Source organism: Erpetoichthys calabaricus, chromosome 12, assembly GCF_900747795.2.
Source record: "Erpetoichthys calabaricus chromosome 12, fErpCal1.3, whole genome shotgun sequence".
Lineage (NCBI taxonomy): Eukaryota > Metazoa > Chordata > Cladistia > Polypteriformes > Polypteridae > Erpetoichthys > Erpetoichthys calabaricus.
In genome coordinates this window covers 29,627,542-29,650,964 of record NC_041405.2, presented here as the reverse complement: position 1 = coordinate 29,650,964, position 23,423 = coordinate 29,627,542, and the positions used below count along the sequence as shown (strand labels likewise).

The 23,423-nt window shown below is 40.4% G+C and overlaps 1 protein-coding gene across 1 annotated transcript; it reads right to left on the bottom strand.

The window, feature by feature from the left end:
* Window positions 1-4,619: 4,619 nt before the first annotated feature.
* Window positions 4,620-21,797, bottom strand: LOC114662010 (uncharacterized). Its single transcript, XM_028815292.2, has 3 exons — window positions 21,699-21,797; window positions 18,602-19,300; window positions 4,620-7,062 (listed from the first exon to the last, which is right to left on the bottom strand). Exons 1-3 carry the CDS (start codon window positions 21,724-21,726, stop codon window positions 6,026-6,028), a joined length of 1,764 nt encoding a protein of 587 aa, XP_028671125.2. The 5' UTR covers window positions 21,727-21,797; the 3' UTR covers window positions 4,620-6,025.
* Window positions 21,798-23,423: the final 1,626 nt, after the last annotated feature.

Here is a 23,423-nt window from a genome sequence, read left to right as displayed (position 1 = left end):
AAAAGGCTATTTAAGGCAACCCTGGGACTGCACGAACTCTTAATGAACTCTGCAACACTCCACCCGGATTACAAAAACAAACAGAAACATACACATGGACTAGAAAACACATTTGACAACATCCCACACGCAGCTGATACAAATATTACTGTAAAGGCCAATCTTAGAAAGTTAATACAGATGTTCAAATTCACCCAAGTGTTTGTGCAACTTGAACTGAATACAACTGCATATACTATATACACTTTGATAGCAATATAATTGTCTATCACCTGTGCGAACATGTAATAGAATGTTCTCCTCCATTTCTGTAATAAAAGAATGTTATATAGCCAAGGAGAAACTGCTACTCTCTGCTAGAAGCACGGACTGCGAGATTAACAGCTTACAACTCCAGCAAAAGCAGACAGATCTGTGACTATACGGACAGATGTCTGGACCTACTGCATGTCCTACAAGTATAGGATAGGAGCTTAAAGAAATGTAACAATACCATAACATTATAATAGAACCGTATACAAGATCTTTTTTGTAATATTAATTATTCTCTTTACTTTTGTGTTAACAGTTTTTACTTTGAATGTTACTAAAACTTCTAAAAATGAAGATACTTGGACTTGCACACACATCAAACTCATTGCCTGGATTGTTCTGTGATATACTGTAAGATGAAGCTGTACAATTTTGGAAACCTTGGACAAACAAGGCTACAATTAGACTTGATTAGAGGGTCTATCTTGTACAAATACTAATTGGACACGGCAGACCACCATTCCATGGATGTACCAAGCACACAACACACACAAACTCACTACAGACAAGACAAGGCATCATCCAGAAAAACTCCCTTAGCACTTTCTGGTTCTGTCTAACTCTCACTATCAAAAAATTAAAACATACACATTATGGAGGCAAAGTCCCACATCAGCACCAACAGCACAACCTTTAAACAACCATAAAGAGACCTACAGGAACAATGAAAAGAGTTAATAGAAATAAATTAAATACATTCACAGGATACACACGTGGAGTCTGAACTGTACAAATGTGAACCAATTCATGTAGAAAAGGAAATTCCTAGAGAAGGAGGGTATACCCTGGAAACTACAACTGAATCGAGGCCTGGCAGATAGTCAACTATACAAAGACCTTAGATTCCAACAGGACAAACTTAAACACGCACATCTATATATATACATTTAAAAACACAACAACAAAATGTCTGGGGTCAGTCAGTGGCACCATCCAGCATCTGTTTGTGTCCAGCTGCAACATGGTGATATTTCCAGATGTCAATTTGGCTCATGTTGTCAAGCATGCCCAAGAATTTTTTTTTAAATACAAGCAGATGGGTGTACCAGAGCTAGTTAAGAATAATCTTACACAAAAACAAATATTAAACACACACCAATATGCATACCACACAATTACAGCCTACATCACATACAGCATACCAGTCCTCACGTACTCATTCAGAGTTCTGCATTGGTCACAAGCAGACCTACAACAGCACCATAAGGAAAACGGCAACAGCAGCCCCCCCAGATGTTCTTTTATCCTTGACTCAGGAGTACTTTCAGTGTGAGGGCATAGCCTATTGTAAGCACCATCCAGGTAAAATGGAAGCCCCTCAAAGTAGCCCTATGGAACCCAACAGGGCTGCCCCATGAGACTACAGGTCCCAGCATGTCCTGCGGGTGTCCATATGTGGATTCTAGTCTAGGGATGCTGCTATCTACTGCATCAGGGGAGCATGTAGTCCTGACAGGTTGTTTCCCCCTGTCCTTGCATCACACTGACCTCCTGGCCAGGTAAGGAACCTGAACCTGTTCTGACAGGGATGCCAGCATACCCACTTCCATATTGGAATCTTATGCTGGTTTCATGGTCAAGTCAGGACGATCCTCACCTCCCTTTTCATGATTCTGAGGGGCTAGTATCTCGCACAAGTAAGTGACCTTGCCCCATCTCGGCTGATAGTCTGCCTACGTGTTCTGTCCATCACAATGGATATATTTTCCTTTGGTCAGTCCATCCATCTGTCTTCCAAACCTGCTTATTCAGAGCAGGGTCATGGAGAAGCTGCAGCCTATGCCAGCAAGCATCGGGTACAAGGTACGAATAGTCCCTCGATGGGGTGCCAGCCCATCACAGTTCTTTGCTCAGTGATGGCGTTAAATTATTCAGAACATGAGTGAACCGACATGAGCATGAGAGCAGTGTAGTTGTATTAACAGACATCTGTGATGTCCCCAAACACTTTTATACAGTGGCAAGACAGCCCTCAAAGGGGCAAGGTGTGGAAGACAGAGGGCACTATTAAGCGAATCTCTGAAACCAGAGTTAAAGCAAAGGAGTCCAAAATACTAAAGCAAATGTGCTTTATTAATAAAAATAACACACAAAAAGGGGAGAAAGCTGTGAAGGAAGAAAAATGTATCTATACTGGCTGCACAGGGCAGCTGCAGTTTAAAATGAAGATGGAATCAGAAAATGAATCGTAAAGTAGTAATAACAAGTCAAGGTCATAACCAGGAGGAGAGGAATCACATAAACGAAGGCCAGAACATGAAACAAAATTTCAGATCAAAGAACAAAACAAATATGCAGATCTTTCCAGTACATAAAACTGACCTCAAAAGGAGTTTACTAGCTGCACACATTTGTCTCTTCCTGACATTTTTTCCTCTACACATTTGTCATTGCACACTTTCCTCAGGCCACCATTAGCCATCTGTGATGTCTCCAACAAAGTCTACACAATGTCAGTGTGGCCTTAAAAACAGGATCAATCCAGAGATGACATGAATCCCAAAGGATGGTATTTTGGGGGCAGCAGAGGAGTCCTTCTGGTATCTGCCTTAATATTAGTAGCAGAATTTTAGATATATGAACCAAACTTCTGGCAATGAGATTAACAGTAAACACAGGAAGGCTTTAAGTTTGAGATTTGGTGATTCTATTAGCTAATCACGGTGCTGGATAGTGCTGATGTGTACTATGTATATCTGACCCTACAAACCTATAAAAGATAATTGAATGTTTATTAAATGTTTATATGGATGTGTTTCTTCCACTGCTATACTGAATGTTTTATAATTAACTTTCCTGACTATTGTTATTTTTAAATATTTACCCACTTGTTTGCAGAGCCTTTATAGTCATTGGACTTTCTCTATTAAGGAAATGTAAAAAAATCATACAGGCAAGTCTGAACATCCCAGACACCTAAACCAAAAGGGGAATTTGATATCTCAGCAAGTGCTGTACACTCTGTACCAGGACTGGACCCGCAGTCACATCTAGACTGTTTGCGCAATGCTTACTTTGTCATTCGTGGTAAGATGACAGTTTCAATTCCTGTGGCTGCCACTAAATATTTTGCTGATGCCCAGAGAGACTGCCAATCTATGCTGATATCATCATCACACTATACAGTATTTCCCTGATGATATGAGAGCTTACAGCTGTTGCTGCCCTTTGGATGACAGGTGTGTTATGTGTATATGTGTCCAATGGCAGTGCTGCACAGTGACTACAGAATTTTTACATTAACTTCAGGATATAATGGGTTACGTTAAGTCAGCGGTTCTCAAACTGTGGGGCACGCCCCGAAGTAAAAAAAAAGGGGGTGCAAATGTTGCCATGTGTGGTGTAATTTTGCTATTCGTAGGAAAATTTTAAACTTGTAGCGGTGTATCAGCAGCAAAAAATATAGGAATAAATTTTATTAGGGTTTCAAAAAAACGTTAGGGGGGCGCGATTAAAACTGTTATGAAAACTCGGGTCGCAAATACTTAAAGGTTGAGAAATGCTGGGTTAGGTAGACTTTATTGTCCCAGAGGAACTTTGTTTATAACAAGGAAGTACAAAAACATAAGGTGCTGTTACACAAATACAAGAAAATAAGCCAAGAGACAAATAGAAGCTAGTGTTATAAGTCCACACATTTAAAATTACTACAAAAAAGAATAATTACTTTTTAACAGTGCACAAAATGATAATTCAGAAATCAGCAGCATCATTACAAGTAACATAATTCAACATGCTTATAAAATAGGAATAAAGGAATTCTTAAATCTGTTGCTCCATACCCTCAGGAACCTAAATCCATCGTCTGATAGCAACACCTGACATTTAGGAAAAAGAGAATGGCTACAGTCTGACAGAACAGTTGGAAACTTGTTAAGGGTAAATTTTGCACAAACATTAAAAAGTTTTTCTTTACACAGAGAACCACAGACACATGTAATAAGCTACCAAGTAGTGTGGTAGACAGGAGGATTTTGGAGAGTACGAAAACTAGACTTGATGTTATTTTAGAAGAATTAAGTGGATAGGACTAGAGAGGTTTGTTGGGCTGAATGGCCTGTTCTTGTCTAGATTGTTCTAATATACTAATATCCCCAAATATTTATAGTGACCCACCAGGTCTGCTGTCTCCCTATTGATTAATGTTGAAACAGTGAAAAGAGGGGAGCAACTGATATCTTCAGCCACATCCTTGTTTAGCCTGTCACGTATATATGTCAGAGGAGATCCACAAGGGCTCGATCAAGGTATGTAATAACCCACTGAGACGAGAGGGTTACTGTTGCTAACATTAGCTAACTGAAAACCCTCCCAGTGAGGGCACTTTGCCCCACCCCTTTTGGTTCCCCAGCCATAAGAAACCTGGCTGCCCAGAAGAAGACATCTTTTTTTGTATGAGTGACTGGCCAGGATGAGCTGACAAGTAAATAGACCCTAAACCTACGGCTAAAGCCGAGCCTTTTTCGTTTATATGGAAGCCTGAGAGCAAGACACCTAAATGGCATAAAGCATTTATCTTTGGTTGAACTTTTTGTTGAATTAAATGGAATGACTTGGTTGGCCAACTTTTATCTCGAGACCTGTTGTTCCTGCCCACCACAAAATAGATAAAGGAACAATAACGCCACAGAACAAACTCATCAACAACAGGTCTTGTAAAAGATTCACAATGACAGAGTCCTCTGCAGATTTCAGGATATGTCTGTTCTTGCATGAAGTTGTACAGTCATTTCTGTACAAGACAATTAGTTGAGAAGATAGCCCACAGCCTTCAGGTGATCCAGTGTATGAGTTAAGACTATCAAAAACTGCTATTAACACTCGCTCTTTGTGTTCTGGTCATTAAAAAGTTCAGAATTCAATCCACCAAATTAGAGTCCAAACAGAATTGATCAATCGGTTTGTCAACAAAAATGTGACAACTGGGACTAGATTGTATTAAAAGCTGTAAACAGCAGTCTTGAGTAGATTTTTGGAAGTGCTAATACAGTAAATTCAGAAAGGTCACTGTGACTAAATTTTCCTTCAAATTAATATTGAGATATTTACTTGAATGTACCTCCAGATTCCTTCATATTTTTGCCTCAGTTCATTTATTTTTTCTGGTATATCCACCCCAAATTTGATCGCCAATGAATTTGGCTCTGTAACCTTTTCTGTGCCCCTTGTACTGTCTTCCCACTGTGCCCACTTTGCTCTGATGGTGTTATATAGCTAGATGGTGAAGAGGTTGTTGAAGTACAGATGGCATTTGTAACAGTTGCTGGTGGAGACAAGGCCCACACTCTGAGTTTGAAAGTGGCAGGTTTCCAATGTCACCCTTATTCTCAGAGTCACAAAGGAGCAAACTAAATGCTCCACTGGGAGATTTTGGCTGACTGGGCTGATCGGGGACTTTGTTTCTTTTTCCTCACCCTCAGTCTGTGGCAAGCTGTAACATGAGCTTGACTGTGAACATGAGGCTGGCTTAGACTGATGGATTTTTAAGTGTTTTTTCACTTCATTTGGGTCTTTCTCTCCCTTTGATTATCTCTTTGTGTTGTTCATATTTTTAGTGTCAGTTCCACTTAACTTTGTAAAATAGAGGATATGTTAAATATATAAAAAATTAAATGAATAAACACCACTGCTTGCAGAGCACCATCTCAGACATCCATCTCATGCAAATGAATGAGATCAACTCCCACCTTCTTTGTTTGTCATCTGTTCTGCATTACTGTGTTGCACACTTATTTGCCGCAAGTCTTGCTGTCGTTTTTAATGCCACGACCATAGCTTTTTTAGAGTTTACTCCTGAATTCAACGCAATGTTTACTGCTTTTTTGACTGGTGCTTTTGCAATGCTTTCTAGTTTCTCTAAAGCATACTGTGTTGCCTTTAGCCCCACTGTATTGTTCAAAATTAATGCCATGGCTGATTCCACAAAGGAGTGGATAAACGAATTAGACTTTTCTGCTTCCTCTCTTGTCCCTTCCAGGAAGCTCCAATAGACTTGTTCCCATTTTGTATTGAAGCTGGCTTCACGCTCTTCTTCAGGTAAGCTCAGGTACTTTGCCCTCACTTCTTCCTTCTTCTTCCTCATTAGCTCATCTTGTCTGCATTTGATACCCTCCTCTGCCTCCTGGAACATTTCATTGGTGTACACTTGTCCATCATTTTTTTCCACCATTGCTTCAATCTTCTCTAAGAGCTCTAGGACCTGCTTGTCATCATTTGAGCTTTCGTTGTTGAATACATGATACCGGTTCCCACACTGCTCCAATAAGTCCATGAGGTTTCTGTTAGCATCTTGAAGATACTCTTCAATGGTCTTGTCTAGCTCATCCCCAAATGTGAAAAGAACTAATGTATACTTTGCTGCTCCCTCTCCAAAAATTTCCTGTATTTTTTCCACAGTCTTTTTCTCTTCTTCTGTAAATCGGTCCAGACGGATCACAAGCAAGAATGCGTGGGGTCCCGGGGAAGACAGAGAGATGCATTTTGCAATCTCCTCCACAACTTTCTCTGGAGGTAAGTTGGTGTCATACAAGCCTGGTGTATCAACGATGGACACTAACCTCTTGGAGACACAGGCCTTTATCTTCTCACACCTTTCAGTGACAGAATTTGCAGTATTCTCAGATTTAAATAGTTTTTTTTTCAGGATTGTATTGCCAGATGCACTCTTTCCACTCCCTGTTTTTCCAACTAATACAATCCGGAGTGTTGGCTGATCGTGCGGAGCAAATGCACTTTCTCCCAAGTCACAGTCTGGAAAAGAAGAGGAAAAATGAGTAAGAATGAGGGTGATGAATTTCAAAGGCATCAAGTGACTTTTTGAATGGCGCGGTGGTTTGATGGAAAGCTCTGCTACCTCAAAGATTCAGTTCTCAAGGTTGGAATCTCACACATGTTCAGAATCTGTGTGGAATAGACCTACAACTACTAATCCTTATCATCAAAATGAATCGGTGATTAAAATAGTCTAGTTACATGTGGCATATGTCTCTTTCTTGACCAAGAGTAACATTTATCACATTTTGAGATATGGTGGAGATGGAAGTTATGGTGGACAGTCAAAGAGCAAAAAAACTAAAAAATGTCTGAAGTCGTTTCAAATTCACATCGGATAATAAATCCAATTCTTTCAAGCTTTCTAAAATAAGCTCTCAAAGTACAAGCAGGCTGTGGGAGTACTAGACAAGAAAACACTTTGGTGTAATGGTGATACAGGAGGGGATGGTGTGGAATTAGCCTAATTGATTAACCTTTGGTATTGATGATTAGAATGTATTAGTATTGGATAAGCTGCTTGTATAGAAAACTTAAATTTATGGATCAATGCATTCTCAATCAAGTTAAAGCAAAACGTGTTGTATAAGCTAGCTTTAGGTCATGTTATATTTAAATATAAAAAGTTTATTGTTATTTCATCCAAATAGTACTGAAACTACTTGTGCTTATCAGCTCAAAGCCACTTGTTTTTACTTCTAGCAGCTTGGCCTCTGCCTGCCTGCCTGCCTGCTTGAACAGTAACATGAGGTGATGACAAGCCACAAACAGCGTGTTCTAATAGAAAACTAAGCACTATTGTCTTAGAGATGCAGCTGGTTAAAACTTTAGCAATGAGGGAAGCTTGTGCAACAAGCAACTATTTATTTAAGCATCCCAGTATCTTATCGGTGGATCCTCCTGATTCTAATGTAAATGGTGGGAATCAAGTGATAAATAAGCCTCAGGTACCTGTACAGGGTAAGGAGTAATGTTGTCAAGTTTTGGTCAGATGATGGATATAAGGTCAGGTGATGGGCATTAGGTAATGGTAGGAAGAGCCAGAAGGAGGAGAGTATTTTAAGAAATATAATATAAGCCGATGAACTTCCTAGTTTAAGCACTTAATCCTTGGTTAAGTCTCTTTGTTACATTGTTGTGTAATAAAGATTATGGTATATGATTTAAATTTCCTCCTGCTTATTTTTACTCAGTGGTCATTTCTACCTTGGCCTGCGTCTCAAGGACAGTAACTGTTTCTGTCATAGGGGATTACTGTTCCCCAAATTTATTTTCTCCAGAGGTGGTGCTGACTGAAGTTTTTGCTTTCCTCTCCCCCATTCTCAGCTGACCATATCTTAAAGATTATTCATATTAATACAATACAGTACAATTTATTTTTGTATAGCCAAAAATCACACAAGAAGTGCTGCAATGGACTTTAACAGGCCCTACCTATTGACAGTCCCCCAGCCTTGACTCTCTAAGAAGACAAGGAAAAACTCCCAAGACATAAAACCTTGGAGGGAAAAAATGGAAGAAACCTTGGGAAAGACAGTTCAGAAAGAGACCCCTTTCCAAGTAGGTTGGACGTGCAGTGGGTGTCAAAAAGAAGGGGGTCAATACAATACAATACACAGAACAGAACAAATCCTCAATACAGTATAGCAGTGCAATAGAAATATTACAAGTATGGAGCAGAATTTAACAGTGGATGATATCACATAATGCAATTAATGGACATACAGTCATATGAAAAAGTTTGGGAACCCCTCTCAGCCTGCATAATAATTTACTATCCCTTCAACAAAAAAGATAATGGTGCTATGTCTTTCATTTCCTAGGAACATCTGAGTACAGGGGTGTCTACCGAACAAAGATTTTTAGTGAAGCAGTATTTAGTTGTATGAAATTAAATCAAATGTGAAAAACAGGCTGTGCAAAAATGTGAGTCCCCTTGTAATTTTGCTGATTTGAATGCCTGTCACTGCTCAATGCTGATTACTTGCAACACCAAATTGGTTGGATGAGCTCATTAAGCCTTGAACTTCATAGACAGGTGTGTCCAATCATGAGATATAAAGGTATTTAAGGTGGTCAATTGCAAGTTGTTCTTCTCTTTGACTCTCCTCTGAAGAGTAACAGCATGGGATCCTCAAAGCAACTCTCAAAAGATCTGAAAACAAAGATTGTTCAGTCTCATGGTTTAGGGGAAGGCTACAAAAAGCTATCTCAGAGGTTTAAACTGTCAATTTCAACTGTAAGGAATGTAATCAGGAAATGGAACGCCACAGGCACAGTTGCTGTTAAACCCAGCAGGTCTGGCAGGCCAAGAAAAATACAGGAGCAGCATATGCGCAGGATTGTGAGAATGGTTACAGACAACCCACAGATCACCTCCAATGACCTGCAAGAACATCTTGCTGCAGATGGTGCATCTGTACAACGTTCTACAATTCAGCGCAATTTGCACAAAGAACATCTGTATGGCAGGGTGATGAGAAAGAAGCCCTTTCTGCACTCACGCCCCAACAGAGTCGCTTGTTGTATGCAAATGCTCATTTAGACAAGCCAGATTCATTTTGGAACAAAGTGCTTTGCACTAATGAGACAAAACTTGAGTTATTTGGTCAAAACAAAAAACGCTTTGCATGGCGGAAGAAGAACACTGCATACCAAGAAAAACACCTGCTACCTACTATCAAATTTGGTGGAGGTTCCATCATACTCTGAGGCTGTGTGGCTAGTTCAGGGACTGGGGTCCTTGTTAAAGTAGATGGTCAGATGAATTCAACCCAATATCAACAAATTCTTCAGGATAATGTTCAAGCATCAGTCACAAAGTTGAAGTTATGCAGGGGTTGCATATTCTATCAAGACAATGACCCAAAACACAGTTCAAAATATACAAAGGCATTCATGCAGAGGAAGAAGTACAATGTTCTGGAATGGCCGTCACAGTCCCCTGACTTGAATATCATCGAAAATCTATGGGATGATTTGAAGCAGGTTGTCCATGCTCGGCAGCCATCAAATTTAACTGAACTGGAGAGATTTTGTATTTAAGAATGGTCAAAAATACCTCCATCCAGATTCCAGACACTCATCAAAGGCTATAGGAGGCATCTAGCGGTTGTTAGATTTACAAAAGGAGGCTCAACTAAGTATTGATGTAATATCATCTGTTGGGGTACCCAGATTTATGCACCTGTCTAATTTGTTATGATGCATATTGCATATTTTCTGTTAATCCAATAAACTTAATGTCACTGCTGAAATCCTACTGTTTCCATAAGGCATGTCATATATTAAAAGGAAGTTGCTACTTTGAAAGCTCAGCCAATGAGAAACAAAAATCCAAAGAATTAAGAGGGGTTCCCAAACTTTTTCATATGACACTGTATATTTTCTATAAAATGTATCCACTTCTTTGGAAGTTTTCACATTTTATTACTTTACAACACTGAATCACAGCAGATTTTATTTGACTGTTTTGAAACTGATCAATAAAAAAGTATTTTAATGTCAAAGTGAAAACAGATCTCTGCAAAGTGGTCTAAATTAATTACACATATAAAACACAAAAATAACTGATCTCATAAGGATTCTGACCCTTTAAAATGACAGCTCCAAATCATCACTGGTAAAGCCAATAGGTTTTCAAGTGATTATCGTCAAAATGAACATGAATGTGGAAGGGCGAACTTGTGGTGAGTCAGTATGGTGGCCTAACCAACACAATGAAGACAAAAGAACACATCCAGCACCTCCATAAAAAGCTGATGGAAGAGAACAAGTCAGGAGATGGAGACAAGAAAATATCCAAGTCAGTGAATATCCTTTGGAATCCAGCTAAATAAATCATGAAAAACAGAAAGAGAATGACACAGCTGGAAATCTGCACAGAGCAGAGGGTCTACAAGATCTGAGTGGTCATGCAAGAAGATGACTAGTGAGGAAGGTCAAGAGACCTGTGAGAACTCTGACCGAGTTACAAGCTACAATGAATATGATTAGAGTGACTGAGCAGACAACAACTGTTACTTGTAGATAGATAGATAGATAGATAGATAGATAGATAGATAGATAGATAGATAGATAGATAGATAGATAGATAGATAGATAGATAGATAGATAGATAGATAGATAGATAGATAGATAGATAGATAGATAGATAGATAGATAGATAGATAGATACTTTATTAATCTCAAGGGGAAATTCACATACTCCAGCAGCAACATACTGATAATAACGATATTAAATTAAAAAGTAATACAAATGCAGGTAAAAACAGACAATAACTTTATATAATGTTAACATTTATGGGGTGGAATTGAAGAGTCACATAGTTTGGGGGAGGAATGATCTCCTCAGTCTGTCAGTGGAGCAGGACGGTGACAGCAGTCTGTCGCTGAAGCTGCTCCTCTATCTGGAGATGATACTGTTCAGTGGATGCAGTGGATTCTCCATGATTGATAGGAGCCTGCTGAGCTCCTGTCGCTCTGCCACAGATGTCAAACTGTCCAGCTCCATCCCAATAATAGAGCCTGCCTTCTTCACCAGTTTGTCCAGGCTTGAGGCGTCCTTCTTCTTAATGCTGCCTCCCCAGCACACCACTGCGTAGAAGAGGGCGCTTACCACAACCGTCTGATAGAACATCTGCAGCATCTTATTGCAGATGTTGAAGGACACCAGCCTTCTAAGGAAGTATAGTCGGCTCTGTCCTTTCTTACACAGAGCATCAGTATTGGCAGTCCAGTCCAATTTATCATCCAGTTGCACTCCCAGGTATTTATAGGTCTGTACCCTCTGCACACGGTCATCTCTGATGATCACAGGGTCCATGAGAGGTCTGGGCCTCCTAAAATCCACCACCAGCTCCTTGGTTTTGCTGGTGTTCAGGTGTAGGTGGGTTGAGTCGCATAGGTATGTTTAACTAGTCAGTGAATTATAGGAAAGAGAATAAAAAACACATGACATCTCAGCAGAAGGCACATGGGAGACTCCGAAAGTCAGCTGGGAGGAAGATCTTACAGTCTGAGGTTCTGTGGTTGAGCCTTTTGTCCGTTGAAAGCAAAACACTGCACATTATGCAGTAAAAAAACACAACTTCCCCACTGTGATGGAGGGGTGATGTCAGCATAAACAAAGTGCACTTTTAGAGTAAAAAAGTAAGGTTAATGCCAGCTTTAAAATCAAATGGTGGGAGATTGGAGAACATGAGAGGACACAAGTGGTAGATGGGTAACAGTCATTTTCACTCAGATGGTAGAAAATATTATTCAGTCAGAGAACTACTTGTAGATGGAAAAACTAATTAACTGTCTAGTCGAAAGAAGTCCCTTGTGTGTGTATCATTCATAATGTTTTAAGCATGGTGTGTGGCTTCTACATATGTTCCGGGGGAGCAACCATGAGCTCCTCAGTACCTCCCCCGGGATGCTTGGTGGCAGCCTCCCTGGCTGACGATGGTGCCTCAGTTTCCCGCAGGGCTCCATGGGAGATGGAGTTCTCCATAACCCTGTGGGGATCTGGGGTGGCCGCCAGGGGGTGCTGCATGGGTCCCGAAGCCAGCCTGGACAACTCTACAGCCCCGCCTGGAAGTGCAATCAGAAACAGGTGATCAAGCACCTGGAGCACTTCTGGGTGGGCTACAAAAAGGGCCAGCAACCACCATTCAGGAGCCGGAATCGGGAGGAAGAGGATAAGGTTGCCAGGGAGGAGTGGTGGTGCCAAACGGGAGTGTTGTGATTTATTTGAAGTGCTTTTGTGACTGTGTTGTGTCTGGGGGGTTCACAGGGAAGACGTGCCCACCAGCTGAAGAAAAATAAAGTCTTTGTGTTTTTACACGTGCCTCTGTCTGAGTCTGTGCCGGGTCGGGCGCTATATAGCATCATTCTCACAGGTGGCATGGTAGCACAGTGGTTAGCCTGCTCCTTCTAGCCTCCTAGTGTTCAAATCCCACACTTGGTCATTGTTCATGTAGAGTCTGCATGTTCTCCCACTGTCTGTGTGGGCTTTCCACTGAGTTTTTCAGTTTTCCTCTCACATCTCCACAGATATGCTGGTTATGTTAACTGGCAATTTATACCATATATATTCACGTATAAGTCGGGTGTTGAAACCAGAAAAATCAATCATAAAATCAGACCCCGACTTATACACCTGTTCAAAAAATACGACACTTAAATTTTTATTTTATTTTTACAACTACTTGCCTCCTCCAATCTCACATCAGTTTCTCAGACACATCGAATTTTGTTGCAGCAGCGCAGTTACCAATTATTTCGCCACTTCAACGACTTTTAATTTAAAGCCAGCTTCATAGTTTCTTCTGATCGAACGCTCCATCGTAGATAAGGGATGCTCTTACTGTAAAGGTGTATGAGGGTGTGAGATACAAAAACCACAAATCAGTGCAAACGTTGCTTTGGAATAGTTCAGGTACTACAGTGCGGTCACGTAGGCACATTAAAAAGAGAGAGGGGTTAGGAGCACACGCTGATACAGCACATTGCGGCACCCACATAGAAAAATAAAGGCAGTGTGCTCCGTGGTTACTCTCTCAGGTGGGCGGGTGTTAGCATATCATAATCTCTTGGACCAATAGCGTTAGTTTTCCACATTCGACTTATATGACTGTCATTATAAAATAATAGAAATTTATACAGTAAAATCAAGCCCCAACTTATCCACAGGAGAATTTAAATACCAGTATATACGGTAATTGTTTTTGTGCAACCTCAAATCTTCTGTCTTCTTTACATGAAATATCTACCTTACTTTGTTTTGGTATTTGGTGGAGCACTTTTTAGTAGAATACAATACAAAAACTCATTAATCGCTAAGTGTGGCCTCCAAAGCACTTGTGTCTCATTCAGTCATAGGTAGCAATAGAATTCCAACTTTCTCTCCATTATCTGTTATCATGCAAACTTACTGCTTCCCAAGCAAGCCCCAGGTGGCCAGTGGGACTCTCGAACTCTTGAGCTTGTGTCTCAATACTTAAGGAAAGTATGCTGTTTGCAAGCATCTGCTTTTCAGCATAAACCTCTCATCAATGCAATGAACTATTACACTCAGTCATGCTTCCAGAGTTCCACTCAATCACAGATGAGTTATGGTTGCACAAAGTGCTACTTGCTTCAGATCCCCTTCGATCTCTGGACGACATTTGGGATAAGGGGAATGCAACACAGCTCCACGGGATGACATCTGTCTTACTCTGGGTGTTGGATCACTTCTGAAACATTTATTGTATAGAGGTTCCTTTTCTTTTTAGAACATTAGAACAATCTGAACAAGAACAGGCCATTCAGCCCAACAATATTTGCAAGTCCTATCCACTTAATTCTTCCAAAATAACATCAAGTCGAGTTTTGAACATCCTTAAAATCTGACTGTCTACTTATTCCATGTGTCTATGCTTCTCTATGTGAAGAAAAACTTCCTAATGTGTATGCAAATTTTACCTTTAACGATTTCCAATTGTGTCTCCATCTTCATGATGAACTCATTTTAAAGTAACAGTGTCAATCTACTGGATTAATTCCCTCTATAATTTAAATACTGCTGTCGTGTCTCCTCTTAATCTTATTGTGCTTAAACTGAAAAGGCTCAGCTGTTTTAATCTTTCCTCATATTTCATGTCCTGTAGCCATGGAATGAGTCCCGTCTGTGGACCTTTTCTTTCGTTGCTATGTCCTCTTTTTAGCCTGGACACCAAAACTGTACACAGTATTCCAGATGAGACCTCACCATTGTGTTATAAAGCTTGAGCAGAACCTAATTGGACTTGTACTCCACACATCAAGGTGCTATATAACCTGACATTCTGTTAGCCTTCTTAATGGCTCCTGAACACTGTCTGGTAATTGATAATGCCAAGTCCACTATGACTCCTAAATTCTTCTCATAAGGTGTACTTTTGATTTTCAGACCTCCCGTTGTGTATTCAAACCTAACGTATTTACTTCCTATGTGTTTCCTTCAGTGTTTTTAATTTGATCACCTTAAATGTCATCTGCCACAAATCTGCCTAAGCCTGTATGCTGTCCAAGTCCCTTTGTAATGATTCAACGGATTTGAGATTATCTGCCAGGCCACTTAGCTTGGTATTATCTGCAAATGTAACCATAATGATAATTATGATAATTTGATAAATAAAACGTGATGATTACAGTTATCTAAATTTGTTTACAGTGGCCTGCTGGATATGACTGGAACTTGGTGGGGCTGGCTTAGCTTTCATTTACCTACTGGACCATGTGGTTGAATTTTAGGTGGTAGGATTAATGTTTGCACAGATTGCATTTTTGATCAACATCACTACTGAAAACAAAACCATTCCAAATTATGGACGATTCTCATCATTTTGGTACTAAAAATATCTAAACAGTGTCAGGTGATCTGGGTTCAACTTTAATTTATACTTCTCCATTTTTCTGGAGGCTGCTGCAAAAACAAATGAGAAAAGAATTCATCCTTTAGAAAAAATGCTGTTAGAGATCAGAGTCCTACAAATACATTCTGTATGGTTGCCTATAATTAGTCATATGATACGAGTACCCCTAAATCTCAATGCGTTCGTACTTAGTGATTGTTTAGAACAGTTTGTAACTTGACTGACTGGCAGTGCTAAACAAAAGGCAGTAATTGCCACTTTCACGATTAGTATTAAATGTCACAGTAGCCATAATCATAACCATGATTAATAATCATGACATGACAGTCATGTGACACATTTTTTCTTAAGATGGCAGCACATGACTGCATGTGTTTCTTGATTCTCATTTTTGGTTTTTGAATTAGGATTTGGCATTTTGGTTTAATGATATTTCTAGTGGGCAGCATGGTTGTGCAGTGGTAGCGCTGCTGCCTCGCAGTAAGGAGACCTGGGTTCGCTTCCCGGGTCCTCCCTGCGTGGAGATTGCATATTCTACCTGTGTCTGTGTGGGTTTCCTTCAGGCACTCCCATTTCCTCCCACAGTCCAAAGACATGCAGGTTAGGTGCATTGTCAATCCTAAATTGTCCCTAGTATTTGCTTGGTATGTGTGTGTGTGCCCTGCGGTGGGCTAGTGCCATGCTCGGGGTTTGTTCCTGCCTTGTGCCCTGTGCTGGCTGAGACTGGCTCCAGCGGACCCCTGTGACCCTGTGATAGGTTATAGCGGGAAGGACAATGACTGACTGACTGATATTCCTAGCTTTAAACCTTGGTCCATTTCATAAAATTCTTTTATTTTTCCTGGTCCCTTTTGTGTCTGCCCTTTTGCTACTGTGATGAGTACATATTAGACAGACATAATGATATGGAGATAATATTGCACAGATGTGGACAAATTTGTTGGTAGCCCTCCACAAAAAGAAGATCCCACAATTGTCTCTGAAATAACTTGAAACCGATGTCACACACGTGTGCATTACATGCAGCTAAAGGGCTTGAAAAAAGATAATTCCACACCAGGCCAGGGGGTGGCAGAGTGCATTAATCCTCTCTCTGTTATCTCTGCAGACCCAAAACAGGAAGTCCCACCTCGGTCTGACGAGGGCAATTCTGGTTCCTGTTTCGATGATGTCACTTCTGGTTCCTGTCTAGATGACGTCACTTCCCCTGACCAACCTTAAAACACTGCCAACTACCTTCAGTTAATCAGTTCTGTCTGTATACAACTGTGCATCTTATTTTGCTCTTTTGCAGCCAAAGCTCAAGTATACAGGTGGCTGCCCCAAACCTTTTTTGTGTGTCAAGGCTGATTATTTCACACTGATAAAAGCAATTGGCAGTCATCATTGTTTATTCCACATGTAACAAAAAAAAAATCACACTTTGCTTTAAAGTTTTGATTCAACAGATGAAAATGGCATGGACAAAAATGATGGGATCCTTAACCTAGTATTTTGTTGTACAACCTTTAGAGGCCATCACTGCAAACAAGCAATTCCTGCAGCTCTCAAAGAGACTTCTGCACCTGTCCAAAACTCGTTCGGCCCACTAAGCAAACTTCTCTAGCTGTTTCAGGTTTGCAGGTGGCCTTCTCCAGACTGCATGGTTCAGTTCTTTCCACAGTTGTTCAATAGGATTCAAATCAGGGCTCCTATAAGGCCATTCCAGAATAGTCCAATGTTTTCTCCCTCCGCCATTCTTGGGTGCTTTTAGCTGTGTGTTTTGGCTCATTATCCTGTTGAAGGGTCCATGACCTGCGACGGAGATAGAGCTTTCTGACACTGGGCAGTATCTTTCGCTCCAAAATGTCTTGCTAGTCTTGCGATTTCATTGCTCCATGCACACACTTAAGGCACCCACGTGACAGACGCAGCTAAGCAGCCCCAAAGCATAACCGGACCTCCTCCATGTTTCACAGTAGGTATGGTGTTCTTTTCTTTGAAAGTTTCATTCTTTCATCTGTGGGCATAGAGCTGGTGTGACTTGTCAAAAAGCTCCAATTTTGACTCTTCTGACCAGACAACATTCTCCTATAAGCATTGTGGCATGTCAATATACATTTTAGCAAATTTCAGTCTGGTATTTTTATGTTGAGTCCTCTTGGGTCTTCCTCCAATCAAGCCCACTGTCACTCAAAAAGTGAAGGATGGTAATATCAGACACTGATGGACTTTGATCTTGTATCTCTTTGGACATTGTCCTTGGCTTTTTGTCATCCATTCTCACTATCCTTGTGCCCATTCTGGGGTCAATTTTTCTATTGTAGCCACGTCCGGGGAAGCTGGCTACAGTTCCATGGACTTTAAACTTCTTAAGTGTTGTCACAGGAACATCAAGCTGCTTGGAGATGGTCTTCTAGACTTTGCCTCTCACATGTGTGTCTATAATTCTCTTTCTGATCTCCTCAGTCAACTCTCTCCTTTGCATTCTCTGGTCCATGTTCAGTGTGATATACACGATGATACCATATGGTAGATTGATGATTTTTCCCCATTCCCCCATGAATGACTGATTGCACAATTAGAGACATGCGTGATACAAATTAAACAAAACAGCTAGAGTGAAAAATCACGCTAATCCAATTATTTATGATCTTTTCTAGGAGTACCAACAAACGTGCCCATGCTGTTTTAGAATATTTTTGCAGAATAAACAATACTTGATCTCTTGTCTCATTTACTTTGCATTACTTGATGACATATCAAAGACATGCAGGTATAGAGGGGACAATTTCTTTTCATTTCTTCACCTTTCAGGAGACATACAGCACTTTTTCAGTGAGCTATAATGGTTCCTACATGTACATCCATGTCTGCAATGACTAACAACTGATGATTCAGACGTGTACTGAGAGGCAGGGAATGGTGGTGAAGAGAAATTACATAGAGAGAGGCAAATAGAAGACATGAGAAGAAAGATGTTCACCCTAAAGAAAGCTCAAGGCTGCAAAAAAGTACAAGAACAGAGTTTGAGGAGAAACCGTTTAACATGCATGAACACCAATAATGGCGGTTATTTGTCTGTTGGGATCAATCCTGTTTGTTCTAATACACTAATGATGGTAACAAGTAGTTTAGTAATAGAAGAAACTTACTTTTAGTTGACACTACCTGATGTGGGGTCTCCTTGGTCACTTTTTCTTTGACATTGTTGTAATTTCTTCGAAGAAGAAGTTCTCGATTTTTTGACAGCATTGTCTGTATTTTTCCCAATAGTTCTTTGACTTGAGCCCGGTCACTGGTATTTTTATTGTTGAGCAGATGATACCTGTTCTCGCAGTACTCAAGAAGTTGCTTCATATCTTTGCTGCCTGTTCTGATGTATTCCTCCACTGACAAATCTTTCCTCTCATCCCCAAGGGTAAAAAGAACAATTGTGTATTTCACTGCATGATTTCCAAACAACTGTCTGATGGCCTCAAGTAACTGCATTTCATTTTCACTGGATCTTCCTAAAGGCAGGACCAATAAGAATGCATGAGGCCCTGGACTTGCCAGACATTTACATCTTTCTGTCTCTTGGACAACTTTATCCAGTCTAAGGGTGTTATTCAGCAAACCTGGTGTATCAATCACTGCTACGCATGTCCCACAAACTGTTTCTCTTTCAATCTGACAAGTTTTTGTCACCGGTTCTGAGTTGGAAGTGGAAGAAAACACGTTTTTTCCTAGAATGGTGTTTCCTGATGCACTCTTCCCCACTGAGTTTTGTCCAACCAGTACAATCCTCATCTCTTGGGCACTTTGCTGGGCAGTGTGGTCCTGAACAGATGCTGCACTTGTCCCCAGGGAAGCTGTTATAAAGAAGCAAAAGAACAGAATATATGCAAGATCAGCATTTGGTAAGGTGCCTCATGAGACGTTGGACATCAAACTATAAAAGAAGTGGATGTTTAGGGTGTTGTTTGCAAATGGGTTAATTGAAATCGACTGATGTGTGTTAGTGGTGCAGGGTCAGTGATTAATTGTTATTCAGCTTTCTTATACATAACACTTTGGAAAATATACCCAAGAATACCATCCAATCATTTACAATTGAAAAAATATGTATTAATACAAAATGACCAATTGAGTACTAGCATACTGCGGTGGGTTGGCACCCTGCCCGGGATTGGTTCCTGCCTTGTGCCCTGTGTTGGCTGTGATTGGCTCCAGCAGACCCCCGTGACCCTGTGTTCGGATTCAGCGGGTTGGAAAATGGATGGATGTATGGATGGTACTAGCATAACATCAGTATCAATATTACCATTTGAAACGAGAAAATGAACTGAAATAAGCTCCCAGTCTAGCTGATTATATTAGTTAAAACAGTAATTTGTTATAATTACTGAAATAAGAACTCGGAAAGGAACCGACTTATTGCATAACGGGAATACGAATGGTACTCGATGGGTAAAAAGATCAGGGGGCTTGCCGCGATTGTTCTTCGGCTTACGCCAGTGAAGTCCCACACCTCCCAACACCACTGTCCATTTTTAAACCCGTTCAATGTTTATATCAGTTAGGGCTGTTGCGCGTTTCCCATGTTGTTAATTAATTCAAACGCCGTTCAGCTGCTGGTTGACAACATCGTTTCTTTACAGTAATAATCGGCAGTCAATTCAATCAATTTAGTATTATATAAGCTGACATAATTGTTTTCTCCTTCCATTTATTTCCAGAAATGTGACTCGTTGTGCACTCTTTACTCTTCTAAAGCAACAGGAGAAAGTCGGCGGTGTGAGCGGTTTGCGCGCGCGTGCGCACTCTGCCCCGTGTTTGACTGACTTGCATTGGCCAGTCTATACGGCTCTTGACGAGTGAAAAGGGAAAACACACAAAATACACAAAATGAATGACAGTATCTGTTATCCGCCTAACTGGAGATGCAGTGAGACAATCATGATTCAGATACGTATAACCTTGTGACCTTAAACTAAACTGAAGGGTGTTTGATAAGGCATGAATACAGTTTATATTTCAAAATCAATCTCAAATATTTGGAATCAGTCACACCTACACGATCATAAAGAAACTATTGATTGCATCACAGTAATAAATGTTTGGTACCTTTCACTTAGTATGCATGAAAACTGGACTTTTCACTTGTGCTCATGGACCCCAGTATGCCAGTCATTATTTGTGCTTTGATTTTTGCTGAGAGTAATGATAGTGTGCCTCTTGAAAAACTATTCTATTATTGAGTCTTGGTACATTTTTATCGTTTGTTCATAAGTGTTTACAGTAGCAATCATCTTATTACACATCAGACTTGGATAAAGTGGATGTACATAAAATCAGTTGATCTCAATGTCTGTCGGGGGACCCCCGGCGTCTGCAGGTTATTGTTCCAACCAGTATGGCAGCAAGTCATTTTATCTGAAACGGAACTTCATGTTTATTTAGCGAGACTGTTCTTCTCTTCGTCCGAATTTAGAAAAGTGCATTAATGTGAGACTTTTTTTTTGTTTCAGCTGTTGTTTTGTCATTGTTCTGTTAGTTCGCATCTTTCTTTAGAGATTGCGTCTTTCATTGTTTACTAATCTACCTATGCACGTATTTCTTTATGTAAATAGCTTCTTTACAGTAAAAAGCCAAATTTTCCCCTGGGGACAGACATATATCTATCTGTCTAAAATGACAATGACGAGACTCAGGGACAAATGTCACTGAAAGGCTGCGGCTACTTAATATCCGCATCATTAATATCATTATTCGGAGATAATGTGTCACATAACCAGAACACCTAGAACAATGGAATTCAAATTATAACCACGTGATGATGATGATGATGATGATGATAACAATAACAAATAGATATTTTAAAAATGCTTTTACATTTCCCCCATGTAAAACACATAAATGCTCGCGACACGATAATAAACAAGTATGTAATTAAAAACAGTCAATGAAAAATAAAAGTTGAATGGGACGAAGGTGGGCCGCCACAACAGGAAAGTAGGGCTAAATCTGGGAAGCACTGGATTAAGTATTTATATGGATGTATTATTAGGATTTAACCAGCAGGCTTTTTTCCTGTTTGGATGAACGCATAATAAATATTTACAATCAACTGACTCCTAAGTAAAATTAATTCAGAAAGAAAGTCGGGAAACTGAAACCAAAACTAATTTGCGAACGCGTCTCATCAAGTTCAAACAAACACTTGTAGGATATACTTGTTCTTTTTAAAAATAATAAACGTTACTAGACCTGAATTTGACGATGTATTACTCTCCATGGTTAAAGCCGCTCTACTCCCCTCGCGATTTGAAGACTCCCGGCGTCTCTTTGCTCCCCTCGACCGAAGTCCTGAAGTGCACACCGCTTCACCGCTCGGAAACGTCAGCTAAACCCCGCCCCTTCTGTTCTGACGTCAGCGCCACCCTCTTCAGACCTGCATTGCTCGGACTTTATTTACAATATCACATTTTAAAGTTGCTTTCGACAATCAGATATTCATTGAGACATTTAATCATACAGAATAGAATGTTGGTCCCTAATATAACAGACATCTGGTGCCACCCATCATGGAAAAGTTTCCGATTTTATGGGTCTTCCGCTGATAGCAGGTGACACGTTTTGGACGCCATCTGAGTCGAGCTTTTGTGCAGTTTTGCCGCGGGGCTGCATCAGCAACACGCAAAATGAGACAGGAATAGAAACTGAAAGTTGGAATGGATAAATCTACCGGAGACTGCCGAGATTGCCGCTGTATGCTCTTGATCTCCTGTTCTTTCCAACGCTGCAGCAGAGCGTGGGTCGTCTGGACCAATTGTGCCAAGACTGATCCCTAGCTGTTAACTTGGACTAAATAAAAATTAGTTTTTTTCAGAAAAAAAGATTTTTGACAGTGTAATCTTACCAATCCTCCTATATGGCAGTGAGGTGTGGGGGTTAGATAATATACTGTGGCCTGTGGGAAATTGTGAATGTGAATTTCCCATTGGGATTAATAAAGTATCTATCTATCTATCTATCTATCTATCTATCTATCTATCTATCTATCTATCTATCTATCTATCTATCTATCTATCTATCTATCTATCTATCTATCTATCTATCTATCTATCTATCTATCTATCTAAAGTCTCTGGTTCAAATAAAACTTTACTTTCAATGAAATACATTGACAAATACTTCTTCTTCAATAGTAAATATCCAAATTCTTTCTCCTCCATGCCTGCCAGGCAATATATGTGCTTTTTCTCTCTTCACCCAGGTGAGGTGGTGTCGCTCCTTTAATACTGGACTTGAGAGTACATCTGATTCTACAGTACAACATTAAACACTGGAAATACTTTTAGGTCAGGTGGAACCTCCATAAAATAGGGAAGTCCTCCTTCGGGTGGCAGCACGGAACCCAGTGGGGGTGCCCATTGGGACTACAACTCTCAGGCAGTTCTGCGGTGGCAAACCAGAGGGTCCCAACAGAGAGATGTTGCCACTTGGCGTATGGGGTGAATAAACAGCTCTGTAAGGCAGTCATCATCTGTCCATCCATTACATCATTCTGACTGGGATAGGAAATACCAGTCATCCTGGCAGGGATACCCATCCATTATGATGGTCCAAACACATAACAAATTATGCATCCCAGCCAGGATGCCAGCCCATCCTTGCCTCACAATACCCAGACTACAACAGGTGGGAGACTGCAGAGCTGAACCTGGTCACAATCCATTGCTACATATAGTATAAAATAGAGCCTTGGAACACTGAGACCACCTGTAAAACAGCATCCCAGACTCCTACCGCTCTCTGCACTCCAAAGCCAGAAGGCACACATGAAACCATGTGCCATTACCTCCCTGAGACAGTCCCTCAGAGTACTGAACTACACTTGTGACACGAAAAAGACTGCAGGCATCAGAAAACAAAAGACGCTACGTCACCTTGTGGCAACAAGCAGTACAACAGCAAAATAAACTGGAATGC

Coding starts and splice junctions, on each gene's coding strand:
- LOC114662010 (XM_028815292.2), bottom strand. CDS start 21,726: ATGGAGAGTAATACATCGTCAAATTCAG. Junction 19,301..21,698: donor TAATACATCGTCAAATTCAG/GTCTAGTAACGT, acceptor TCTTTATAACAG/CTTCCCTGGGGACAAGTGCA. Junction 7,063..18,601: donor TCAGGTAGTGTCAACTAAAA/GTAAGTTTCTTC, acceptor CTTCTTTTCCAG/ACTGTGACTTGGGAGAAAGT.